This window comes from Botryllus schlosseri, chromosome 6 (genome assembly GCF_051294905.1).
Source record: "Botryllus schlosseri isolate E-star chromosome 6, Bs_hap1, whole genome shotgun sequence".
NCBI classification, from domain to species: Eukaryota; Metazoa; Chordata; class Ascidiacea; order Stolidobranchia; family Styelidae; genus Botryllus; species Botryllus schlosseri.
Window position 1 is genome coordinate 824,877 of NC_137241.1, and position 13,875 is coordinate 838,751.

The window sequence follows — 13,875 nt, forward strand, 5'->3', positions numbered from 1 at the left end:
CACAAGGTTCCGAGTCACAAGTCAATCTCACTTTTATATTTTTGACTCGAGTCAAGTCGAGTCATTTTCAATTCCCACCAAGTCAATTCCGAGTCCAAGTCAGCGAATAGAGGATCAAGTCCGAGTCATGGTATTATGACTCGAGTCCGAGTCCAAGTCATTGTGTTGACTGCTCAGTTTCCAGTTAAAGTGTTCCTAAACCCACTTTTTAACTCTGTTTGGTGATATTGAATGGTCCGCATTTATAATATATCAATTTTCCTCACTTTTAGCAGTTTCTGGTCGCATTTTCAAGCACCAGTACCAACAAACGAAATCCCAATAGTGTGTTGGCTTCGAAATTACAATGAAATGTCGGTCTTGGCCGTCTGAATCTCGAGTCAATGACTTGCTTCGAGTCATGCGCAATGACTCGAGTCCAAGTCGAGTCAATACACAGATTGACTCGAGTCGAGTCGAGTCATTTCCGTATTTTGAGAAAATGACTCGAGTCGAGTCGAGTCATCCGAAAATCGTGACTCGAGTCTGACTCGAGTCGAGTCATGACTCGAGTCATTACAACCCTGGCGCTACTGCATTAAAATCGAAAAAATGAAGTCTTGTTGAATTGCGCGGAGCGCGAAGAAAATTTCAAGATTAAACAGAATCTCTCGAAAATTCGGGAGTGAATTCGTAATTGCAATTTGCATGTCTACGGCTGCCAACACATATACTAATTGAATTAGGCGTCGATGGCCGCACAAATTCCCTTCTACGGCCGCATGCGGCCGTACGGGCTGCCCACCCCTGGTATAATAGTATACATAAGGTATATCTTACGCCAATTTTGAATCCGCATTAGAGTTTTTTTGTCTTTTACATTGCTGACAAACTTCCCCTAACGTGTTTGAAAATAACAAAAAAAAACATTGAAAAGGACATCAATTAATTTCAAGGTAGGTTGCACTGAGACTAATCCTGATGCTGGTAGTGACTACAGAGAGCGTGGCGTCGTTCTGTCCTGCCATGCTAAATTTGATCAGTTTTGGAAATAAATTAAATTGTGTTGATTTATAGCCAAATTGAGGGGGACACCGGGCAACCTATATTGCATCTAAGTCTGTCTTAGGCAGTGCAGTTCGCCAGCTATCAACAACAGCTACGTAGCGCACCGAGATTTAGACTACTGCCAAAGCTATAAAGTAATGAATGACTTGCACGTAGGAATTTATCTAAATCTTCAAAGAATATCAAAAATTTGCTCAAATGAAGTTGAATTCAGCCTATGTACTCCGTTGAGCGCGACTGCTGGAGTTTGAGTTTGTCAAGCTTTCTAGAATGCGAATTAAGTTTAATCTTCAATAATAATCGTATCTTCAGAATGGTTTTGAAACACAAGTTTAGTCACAATTTATACATACATTAAAAAAATTAAAAAAAAATTTCTCGCGCCCCCCAGGTTGAGAACCCGTGTTCTAATCAATATGTATACGTGGAATCTGCAAAGTCACGCACGCGTGATAATATTAATATCGAGATTGATATATTATCTTTATTTTTAAATGATTCATGTTGCGGGCAATTTCGAAAATATCTCTCATTCTTGCTCGTAAGACAGTTTGAAAGGTCAATCAAATAGTAGATATGTTTAGCTCCCATATACCGACAAATCGAAGATGGAAATACTAAGGAATTGTCGTCAACCATATACAAGATTCAGTCACAAGGTCATCTCGCGAAACATACACGAAGCAAATTTACCAGCTGTCATTTCTTCGTGGACCATGCACGCACAATGTTAAAGGGAGATTATTCTCTAAATAGGATATGATCTCATGTTATAGTTGAAAACATGAAAACATCATTGCAGCAGTCAATTTCCTCAGAATACCCCCGCATTCGATTTTCACGAAAAGTACGATACCTATCCCTCGTAATCAGCGTGCATATATAACTTCATTAAATAGCCATATAGAAGTAGACGGACACAAATGTTGCTACAAACAATATCTTCATATTGCCAACTCGAATACGATTTGAATTGAATGTGAATGAGCAATATGAACATAATGTTTGTTGCAACATTTCTTCATTGTTGCAGTTTCTCGACGCGGTCGAGTCAGAGAATGAAGTTTGATAGTTTCCAATCTATATTATGAAGGTTATAGTAAGTGAACGTATGCCATACACACGGTAGGCCTAGTGGCGCTCAGCGGTCGTTTTTTCAGCCAGGCAGAAATTTGTATAAAGCTTGGTACTCTTTTCCAGTCGTTGCTATTACGCCGCCCATTGACTTCCGATGTACAATACGCCTACTTTATGCAGACTTTATGACAGCCATCTGCAGTCCAGCAGTGAAGATAGCGTATATGCCAGAAATTTCTGAGACGGTGTGAGATATCAAATGTAACATGAGAACTTACCCGTTTCGCAATTGCAAGACTTTGAAGCAGTCGATACCATAACGGCTACAGAACTCCTAGTATTTATTACATTTATAGACTAGAATATACTCACAAATGACGAAGCCGTTTTTTAGGATACAATACAACTCACTGAAAACAAGGCATTTCTGAAAATTGTTTGATCCTGACCAACCCTATTGCAGGGGTGGTCGACCTTTGGGGTTTGCAAACCATGGCACTGGTCATTTGAGTACCGATGACCTTTTGTGTGCGTTCACTTTATATCTGCGTCGTGCGCGAAAGTATTGAAAAGTTAATGAATGGATTCGGTCAATAATATCATCGGTAGTTGCATATTTACATGTAATGCGGGTCGCATTTGTACGCGGGGCTGAAATTGCAGTAACATGGGTATTTGGCAGCGGACTGCACACCACTGCATTGAAGTATCCCAACGGTTTCAAAGTGATACTGGGAATATTCCGTTCTGATACTCATTTCTGTATGTTAGGAGAGTATCTTTTAATTTAATCCAGAGACATATAATCGCATCAAGCGTGATAAGAAAATCAAGTAAAAATAATCTGCTGCAAAATTCCCTACTTTTCTGGTTAATTTGCAAATATTTACGACTATGTGGGGGCATGGCCCCTTTTGCTGCCCCCGGCTACGTAAATGCGCCTAAGCTTGCGTAGGCACCGGGTTGGCCACACCTGCTCTATAGAGATAGAGGTGTGAAATCACCCACCTCGGGATGAGGTGGAAAAATAACCACCAGGTGAGATAAGGTAGAATATTTTCCTCCTTGTAAGGTGAATCTTGAACCACCTTTAAAGGAGGGCACTGTTGCACAGGTATAGCTAGAATTAAAAAGATTATTTGAAACCTATTGTTGTATCACTCTGCCGATACATTTCTCTGTTTCTGCCATATATTGCATAATGCTATTGCGTTGTTTATAACATGTATGTATACGTTGACGTGAAGCTAAAGACTTTAATGTGAAAAGCGTCACTATATTTTATGTTGTTTTAAACAGACATAATGTAAAATGTACTATGAGATATACTGGCGAAGAAACGAAAGTTACGGAACTCATATAGTGCACATTTAATCCGAACTCAGTTCGGAAATATACTGCCGTTGGCATCTGTTTATTCTACCACTTGGGGAGTTTCGCATAAAACACCGTTTGCGTTTGCGTCGTCGATTCCAATGTTGTTGAGCATGCCGGTCGCAAATGGTAAAACGATGAGTCGGATAAGTCCGTGCGTCTTCTGAGGAAAATTGGATTGTGGATACCAACGAGTGTAGCTAGACGTGGTGCCGTTATGCCATTTCACTTCATCGCTCTAAATAGAATAGAGTGTTTACGTTAACGCATTTTCAACATATGCGTTGACTACCATACACGAACTGTACATTGTGGAAGCTATTTGATTTTCAAAATGCGATATTAACTAATGAAAGCACAACTAACTAATAACTGATAAAATCAATGAGGCGACAATTTACAAGGATGGGGTGTCGAATTTGAAGGGAGGGGTTTTCACCCCCCCAAATCCACGTCTGGCTACACTGTTAGTAGACTTTGAGCTATCAATGGCTGCAAGAGCATCTTACAACATATCACCGGTATAACTATTCACGCCAAACGACGACGCATGTTTTAGTTGTTCGGCAACTAATTTTTTTAAACGCGCTACTATAGGTCTAGAACTAGACTCAGGACTGGAACTGTTCTTATTGAGTAGTTGAAGCTGCGGGTTTTCTTATTCTACTTCTAGAAACACCTGTTTGGCGTGAATCGTGATACCCGTGTTCTGTTGTGGGATGTTTTTGCAGTCATTGCTAGATCAGAGCAGGTCTGGAGTCGGAGTCATGGTTTCGCTAATTTTTCCCTTAAGGGAAAAATGGTAGGCTTACCATGTTTTGGAAATCTGAAAAGAGGACACTATTTCAGAAACTTCACACTTGCAAAACCGGAGAAGAATTCTCAAAAACCGGTGAATTTTTCCCACATTGCCAGGTGGAAGACTAAAAAAAAGGTCTTCTTTTCGGTCAGAGCTAAAATCACCGTTTTTCACTCCGAAATACCCGCCGGAACGTCACTTCTGTGCTAATTCGCGGCATATCGCTCGCAATTTGCTATGAATCTGACCTAAATTTTCAAAAAAGAGGACAAAATCTCAAAAAAGAGGACAAAAGGGCGTCCTCCGAGGACACTTTCAAAAAAGTCAAAAAGAGGACAGATCCTCTTAAGAGAGGACGTATGGTAAGCCTAGTATAACCCAAAAACGTACCCTAACCCGAAACATAGCCTAACCTAACCTAACCTCGGAGCTCAAAATAACGTTTTTCTCCCCACATTGTCGGGTGGGATGCCACCGTGGAAGAGTAAATAAATCGTTTGGTTTTGTAAGTGACAACATCACTTGTAAAATTGATGCAAATGTAACCAAACACTGCTTTCCACTTGACAAAATCTAAAATATTTCCAGCTCAGCCACTTGGGCCGAACAGATCTTCAAGAAATAGTGCAAGCATAGTCCTAGTCCCGGGGTCGGGAACCTTTTTTGTCCGAAGAGCCATATTGGCCTTATTTTTTCCATGTTAACTCTCAAAGAGCCATACATGCCATTCAACTGTTACGTCACAATTGACAAATCCGTGACGCATGGGTAGCACTAATTCGAACTCGCTAATTCGAATTCGTAGTGTGCGCCACATTTCTCTGTAAAAACTGGTATTTATTCTTCGAACATGAAGCTCGAAACGAGAGGTAAGGGGCAGACGGGTCAAGCCTCATCATTGATAACGCAATTCATCTTATATATAGGGCTGGGCAAAATCGAGTACCTGAGTGATTCGATTCTGAATCCCGTAATATGCTTCGAGTCGAGTCCAGTAATCGAGTATCACTCATTATGACGTCATAAAAGAATGTAATACGTCAAAGGTCAAATATGTACCGTTTATGCCCCCACAAGGAATATAATGCCCTTTTTCCATCTCATAAATGATAATTTGGTATTTTTCCGACCATACCGATGTCATTCCACTTGGTGACAACTTTGTGGGATAATCAAGACTTCGGAAATGTGCTACGTCCAGTAACCTTCGTAGCTTCGTACCATACGTTTCGTATGCTACGATACCGCCAATCAACGTTTCAAGGCTTCACTAGTGAAAATTAGTATCGAAACTATAATTCTCGTTGATAAATTAACTTTCAGTGGCGAGAAGCTTATAATTTCAGTACTCGAAAAAATCGTATTTTACTACTCGACTCGAATCATTAAAATTAATACTCGATTCAGATTCGAGTACTCGAATCATTGTGCCCAGCCCTACTTATATATAGCTTAGAATTTATTATAACTGATATTAATCGAATGCAACTATCACACTGACTCCGAAGATCTGATCAGTGATCTATATCTCAATTCTCAAAGTATTTAGCGGTAACATAACGTTGCTCTACACGCCTACAACATACATTTTATCGCCGGTACACGGTACTACAGTTTGTAATTGTGAACATCACGTCCACGGGAGTTCATTTCGCGCCGTAGATCAGGAAGACAATGTGCCCTAAAAACTGCGTTGTGATATGGACGTCGCCAGGTCTGCAATGCTCTTTGATTAAGCGACGTATATCGCACAATCCAAGAGTTTGAGTCGGGTACACATAGAGTTCGCGAGTGATATTGGTCGCCGGCGCGGCAGTAACTCAAATTAAAGGATTTTGAAAAGAGAGGGTCCGAGCCCCTAAACCTGAAGACGACATTGTCTTTACATGTCAAAGACATGTTTACACTGCTACGAGAATGATTATTCTGGCCGCGATGAAAATTTGCCAACAAGTCGCTGCAATATTGATCGATTCAGTACAAAGATAAATATTTGGCAAAGAGCCATATCTTATACGCAAAAGAGTCATATATGGCTCGCGAGCCATAGGTTCCCGACCACTGTCTAGTCCATGAATACTTGACTAAATGCATGTGGACATATGCTCTTTGACTACTAACAAAATTTTGTTCCTGATCACTGTTTATTAGTAGTGAGAGAGTGTGTGTTTGTCATCAGTAGAGTGTGTTGTGAGAAAGTTTGTACATCGCTCTACTATCTCCGCTTACTGATACACAAGAGCTACAGCTACAGCTAATTATACGGGATGAGATATATATCATGTTTGAATGATTTATGCATATTAGAACAGTGGTTCTCAACCTTTTTGGCTTCGCGGACCCCTTTTGGACGGTCACGGACCCCGCGGACCCCCTCACCTTTTACTTCAAATTTTGCTCAATTATCGTGCAACCTTCATCGGTCTTGTGCAAATATGAACTGTAGGCTTGTGATAAACAGCAAAATAATGATTTTTCCTGAAAATAACATCATACCATTTATGTAAAAATTGGTAGACTTTTATTATTTCAAAGCTAATTTTGCTGCTGTATTTCTCGAAGTACGTGCTCGTGTCTTGAAAACCGCGTCTTCGTTTTGATATGAACGAGGAGTGCCGAAAACCATTCCCTCAAAGATAGATGGAGGCTAATGCAATATTAACGTATAACGTTTTCGAAGATACTTTTGGCGTGATCGCAACACTTATGGCAACAAAATGAAGAAATATATATTTTATGAATATATCACGTCCAGCATCTACCGCAGGGACGGGCAACATACGGACCGCGGCCGGATTCGGCCCGCAGAGAGATTCCACCGTGAAAGTGAAATCCTAATCTAAAAGTATAGACAAATTTTATGTGCCAAAGAATGGATCCAAGTTTTACAACCTGAGAAAGACTGTCATGAAACGACTTGTTCTGTACGAGCAAGCATTTTCGACCATGAACAATTGAACATTAACAAGACAAGCCTGCATACCGATATAACTTGTGATATGAATTTCAGGGTTGGGGCGTAATGCTTTGATATATACCTTGTTCATCAAAAAATCAGCCTTGTCAATAGGGCATCCGCAATAAGAATGCGCCAAATCTGATAGCCGAGCTTTAAGAGCAGGTATCATTGTCCGATTTATGACAAGTGTCAGCCGAAAATATTCGGTTTCATTTCAATGTGAATATACTATTCAATTGTATATTGAAGTTTTGTACCTCCAAGAAGCTGCTCCAATAGTGGTTATGTATATCATATGATAAAATGGATTTCGTGGCGAGGTTTCAATCCCTGCATTGGGACAAATTAGGGAAATACTTCGGATTTTTTTATTTCAAACGACTGTTCACTAATTTTATGAGACTGACAACTTCAAATCTATAAGGTTTCGCAAACATTACGAAGTCACCCTAATTGGCGTTACTAGCTCCATATTTTTATTTTTTCCACAAACATCAGCAAAACGTCTCTAAACAGTAATATGTTTGTATCAGCAGGTTATTGGAAAATTAGCAATGAAAATGAATTTCCCCACTACGATAGTTGATGTCAGACGATTAGGCTATTATTATGATATGAGTCATTAGGTTTTAGCAGTTTTGGTGCGAAACTGCCTCATGCTTTCTCAAACTAAAAAATGAAATCAAAATTACGTTATCAACCATTTTAAAAATATAGAGGTCTCGCGGACCCCCTGATATTGCTTCGCGGACCCCTAGGGGTCCGCGGACCCCCGGTTGAGAACCGCTGTATTAGAATGTCCATGGCCTGTCTATGAAAACTTGTAACACATGAAAAACGGAAGGATGTTTCGAAATATTCGGTTCAATGGTAATTGTACCAAATATCATATGATCGACCGAAAAGATCATAGCTCTATCAAATATGCCGGACCTGAAGTGTGGAGCAGTATCCCGCCGGCCATCCGACAGTCGACGAGCATGTCCACATGCAAGTCGAAATACAAGCAATTACTACTAAATAAATACATTCCATCATCAAGATTACCGGACCACGACTGACCTATCGATCTCGCTTCCCATGACATGCCGCCCTATTTCTTGTCGCTTTCTTTTTCTATACTATCTTCTTTACTTTCATTCAGTGTGCATCAGAGTTGGATCAATCGTAATTTGTAATTGTAATTGAATGTAATTAATTACATTTTTCAATGTAATTGTAATGTAATTGTAATTGAAGCATTTTTATTTTGTGTAATTGTAATTGTAATTTGACAAAAATTTTGCTCAATTACAATTTCAATTACATTAAATTGCTATTGAGACCTGACAAGCACAACATAAAATTATGGACTTATAATGCATTCTCTTTAGATGTCGACAAGGAATTTGGTGGATCCATTCGCGGAAGCCCTTGACTGCGCGCTTGCGGGCGAAGTTTTTTTCATTTTTACCGCTATGCTGGCCTCGGCTGCCATTGTATACAATTTTTAGATTACTAACCCACGGATGGATTCGCAACACGTGACTCACGATTGAATACGCCGAGAAGCGAACTGCTGAGCCGGCTAAAAGCAGCAGAATTGATAGTCCCATAGCAGGCGATCCAAGCGTCGAAATTTGATATGTATGGTAGGCTTACCATACGTCCTCTTTTAAGAGGATTTGTCCTCTTTTTTGACTTTTTTGAAAGTGTCCTCAGAGGACGCCCTTTTGTCCTCTTTTTTGAGATTTTGTCCTCTTTTTTGAAAATTTAGGTCAGATTTAGAGGAAATTGCGAGTGATATATGCCGCAAATTAGCGCAGAAGTGAAGCTCCGGCGGGTATTTCGGAGGGAAAAGCGGTGATTTCAGCTCTGAGCGAAAAGAAGACCTTTTTTTTTTCTTTTTTTTTTTTTTAGTCATCCACCTAGCATTGTGGAATGAAAAACGTGATTTTGAGCTCTGAGCGAAAAGAAGACCTTTTTTTTCAGTCAACCGATCATGAAGTGGGAAAAGTTACCGGTTTTTGAGAATTCTTCTCCAGTTTTGCATGTCTGAAATTTCTGAAAAAGTGTCCTCTTTTTTCATTTCCGAAATATGGTAAGCCTAATGTATGGTCCTAGTCGAAAGCTAGTGTCGCACTGATTCCGCAATAAAAGTATATTTCCAGGCAATGGTACCATCTAAAAATAGTCGTGAAAGTCTGAGAATCGGCATTGTTCTGAACAATCCCTGGGCGTAATTGGTAATTGTTGTGGTCATGCTGCTGCAGCGCTCTCACTTTTAAGAACAGTCGGCCTTAAACGGCTATTTTGGAGCAGTTACATTGCCCTGACAAGATTTTATTTTGTATTTTCGGAATTAGTACATCAATAGCTTACGATAAAGACCAGATGCATCAAATTTGGACGCATGGATCGCCAGCTCTAGGACTACAAAGTTTGCTGCTTTTAGCCGGCTTTGCAGTACGTTTGTCGGTGCATTCATCCGTGACTCACATCTTGCGCATCTATCCGTGGGTTGGCAATCTACAATACGATTTCAGATCACGATGCTGCATCGTTACTTCGTCTGGCTAACTAACCAGACCACTGGATATTATATAACGTCTTATCTGACAAAGCATGGTTTTGTTTTTACTCCTCATCCTAATTCCTACGTCCCTCGAATAAAATAATATTATTTCTTCAATTGTATACTATATACGCAAATCCAACACGTGCATATATTATAATACTTTTTCAACGACATACTGCACCCTATCCTTAATCCTAACCCATAGGAAATTAGGTAAATAACATTTTACATTTCCAATTATACGTGAGCAATAATTACCGAGCATACAAGACACGCTTATATTACGTCACAATGACATCTTACATAGCATACTATGTACGCACATAAACGCATTTATTACTACACAATCTGAACTAGACTTGAATTGTTGTTAAATACGACGCTACGGTTGTCAAGGAGCACGGTTGAATTTATGAATATTCAATTACATGTTACACACCAGCAATTGTAATTGTAATTGTAATGTAATTGAAGCATGCAAGGAGTAATTGTAATTGTAATGTAATTGAAACATGCATGAAAGTAATTGTAATTGTAATTGTAATTGAACTGAAATAATGTAATTGATCCAACTCTGGTGTGCATGCCTCCTCTTGACATCGCCTACGCCAAGGTGGGTGTCCGATTCCATATACTACTCCTTGTCGCTTCGACATCTTCCTGTCTTTTCATTGTATCGCATTTTTTGTGGTGTATTGAACAGATAAAATTGCTAATAAACCAATGATGATGATGATGTACAAGGAGTATTTCGAGCTGTAACGCAACGAAACAACTTTGCCTACCATCGTGAATAATATGTTTGGTGTTTGCATATGTTTAATGTGCATATAAAAGTCATTTATCCATCAATGTGGCTTACAATTTCGAAGTAAATTTGTCGTACTACCGGAGTGCATTTAAAGACTCGAGACGTCAGAGTTGGAGTCGGTATATTGAAAATGTCTGGAGTCGGAGTTGGAGTCGGTGGTAAAATTTACCGACTCCACAGCCCTGGCTCAGAGTCATCACTATTAACATTGGCGTAGTCATGGGGTAGGTTTTGTGGGGTCGAAATTCCTGCCATTTTAAAGTTGTAGCGATGGTCACGTGTAGAAACGATTCGATTCCGGTAAAATAAACATTCGACTTGCCTTTCGTAATTGAATTTTGTGAGTGTTTTAGTTTTGCGGATTTGTAAAGGTCGTTAGTTGTAATTCTAGTTGTGAGTTTAAAATAATGATTAGTTCTATAGTTATAGATATAGTAGCGCATTTTGAAATCCCAGTAGTTTGTGCAAGTATGGGGGAGCCTAGTACCCCAAACTATGACAAATGGATTCTGAATTTCGTTGGAAATTCTCAAAAGCCTAGCGGTAGCCCATAGACTTATGTAGCACAAACACAATACTCACGTTCAAGTCGTAAGTCATGCCGATAAACAGAAAGAAATTCGCGTGTTCTCGTTTCCTGATTGCATCCACAATCATATCAACATGAGCTCTGTCGTATATGTTTGCCATGTGCCCCCCACTACGTTCGCACTGACTTCTTGCTTCGGCGAAGGACATGACGTCAGCGAAGTGGAACTTGAAGCATTTCCCCTCGTACTCAAAATCGCATTCTGGAACTAATATCCGTTGTTATATATCTCAAGTAGAACTATATATTGGAGCTCATTTTTCAATTGCAAGGAGCGATTACCGCTCACAATTAAGCATCGAATTTTATTTTGTTTTATTTTTTTATCCCATTTATTCTTTTTAGCATATTGCATTTTTTATCGTAAGTGTATTGTCGCTATCACTATACAGACAATTCGAAACGTCCAAACACAAAGTCCCCCAGACGTTTGGTTGATCACCTTGAGAGGGAAAGTACAATATTCTGAGGGGGCTGACGACGTTCTGTTTCGGTCCTGCACAAAGTGTTACGGATTTATATTCTATTTGTGAAAACAAATCGATTACATTCTGCATTATCGTGACAGACAGACATACCTACTGGCTTGGCTTCGTTCAGCACCGTGTCAGTTGCAACGGTCGGTGCGTCCATGATTCGATTCCAGACCCGATTCTCAATTTCGGATTCCATTTCTGTAATGAATAAAATGTCTCGCATAGGCTGTGTTGGAGAATAATTCAGTTTCGCAAATTGTAAGTTATCGAAACCAAAAACCCACCTGCTGACTATACACCACCAATATAATGATGAATCTGAGCTAGTCAGCTTTTCCCAACAGAACTCACCTTTCACCCGGGCATCTACAATCGTTTTCATCAACTCAACACATTCCGTATCGAGACTGCACGTATTTTCCTCCGCTGTAGATAGAGCGAAGCTGAGGACAGAAACTAGCGCGAGATGTATAACAAGTTGCGATGGAGTCGTTTTAAACAACCACATCAGTTCGATGACAAACATTACCCGAGTAGTCTTAATGTGTAGATTCATGTCCATGTGAACATACTCTAAAACCTATAACTGCAACCTACAGACATAGCCTGTCATCATAAAGTTCTTATAAAGGAGGGTCGTTGATCGACGAATAGTTGTATCTTTATCTACTAAAGCTTTTCTCTATCGTAACGTTGATATCAGTCATGCCTGCGAAATGAAGTGATCTAAAATCCCTATCAGCGAAGGTTCATATGATCACCATAGTGACATTTAGCCTTCGGGCAGAATCTTCATGTCGATGAACGTTATAGAGATTGCGCTTCGCGTTATTATTATGTATAAAACATTTAGTGGTGCTTTTCCAATCTAAGCCTTTTTGCACCACGGCGATTTAGACATTTTGATCAATATGATGACAAGTAATTTCATGAAAACTTAAAATGAGTACGTAGTTAAATGAGACGCGTCGCGTATTCGAGTAGTTAATTAAGCCTCGGTTACTTAGGAACTATACCGCTACGTAAGTACCTTAGAAAGTTGATTTGACATGTTCAGGGTCCATTTCGGCACAGCTAACATTGTTCCGAATCACGTTTTAATCACGTTAATTATCAAGGAATAGATAGAAGCTTAGCTGTAACGACATGCGTCTTACACATCTCAAGTCTACTGAAAAACGGCAGATATATTGACTTACTGTCTTCCAAGCCCAGAAGCAAATACGATCGTCATGATTACATACGAACGTAAACCAAGCAACCGATTGACAAAATGAAGAATTTGGCTCGGAAATGCAGTCAAAAGCATCTGTCAATATCAGAGCGGTGCTGACAAGGTTTAGGTGCATGCTAAACAGTCGCGTAATGCATTCCCGAGAGAGCGACGGCCCAAGTATTGAGCACCAGGCCTACCAATCAATTATCTTGGAACCAAAAACGAAGTTATGACCTGATCGTGATTTGATCAAATAATTGATACAGTATATAAAATATCGTTACATAGAGCATGGCCACTTATAGCAGGCCATGCATAGAGTCGTCTTGAAACTATCTTAAATCAAGTCACGTTCACGTGGTTAGGGAGGACCGGAAGACGATATTCACAGTCATTTTCCATCCACATCAGTTCGGTTTGCCAATTTTATCAGATCAATGTACCACCAGACTGCGATACAATGAAAAAAGGTGTCGAAAGGACTTGCAGTATGTAGTCATTGAAATCAGACATCCTACTTGGACCTGGGCGATGTAAACAAGGGCCATGTACGCTGGATGGAAAGAAATAAGGGATAAGATAAAACGACTAATGATGAAAATGGATAACGCATGTGTCGACAGGTGAGCTTGATATCAGACTTGGGCATCGATAAAATTTTCATCCTTTTTGAATTTTTTTCAAATTAGGCTAGAATTACATTATAGCTACACAGTTCTTATCTAAATTAGATTAGAATTTGAATTATAGCAACACAGTATCTTTATAAATTAGAACGGGATTACAATTATAGCGAAGCAGTATTTTCCGAATCAAAATATAATTAGTATTATGGCTCCACAGCATTTATCCAAATTAGAATAGAATTAGAATAATAACTACACAGTATTTCCCAAAATTAGAATAGAACTACAATTATAGCTCCACAGTATTTGTCCAAATTAGAATAGAATTAGAATGATAACCACAC

The 13,875-nt window shown here is 39.5% G+C and overlaps 2 protein-coding genes across 3 annotated transcripts in view; both read right to left on the minus strand.

Annotated features, from left to right (window-relative positions):
• The window catches only part of LOC145440598 (protein LKAAEAR1-like), a 245,280-nt gene that overhangs the window by 62,276 nt on the left and 169,129 nt on the right, over window positions 1-13,875 (minus strand). The gene's annotated exons all lie outside the window — the stretch shown is intronic.
• Window positions 2,449-13,875, minus strand: part of LOC145440592 (uncharacterized) — a 233,858-nt gene continuing 222,431 nt past the window's right edge. The window contains exons 2-5 of one of the 2 annotated variants that reach the window (XM_080318247.1): window positions 12,041-13,533; window positions 11,792-11,887; window positions 11,207-11,415; window positions 2,449-3,736 (exon numbers count right to left, since the gene is read on the minus strand). In XM_080318247.1, the coding sequence (XP_080174373.1) occupies window positions 3,539-3,736; window positions 11,207-11,415; window positions 11,792-11,887; window positions 12,041-12,251 (714 nt within the window). In that variant the 5' untranslated portion in view covers window positions 12,252-13,533 and the 3' untranslated portion in view covers window positions 2,449-3,538. Of the gene's footprint in view, window positions 3,737-11,206; window positions 11,422-11,791; window positions 11,888-12,040; window positions 13,534-13,875 lie in introns of both variants that reach the window. The other variant, XM_080318246.1, reaches the window with a different exon arrangement.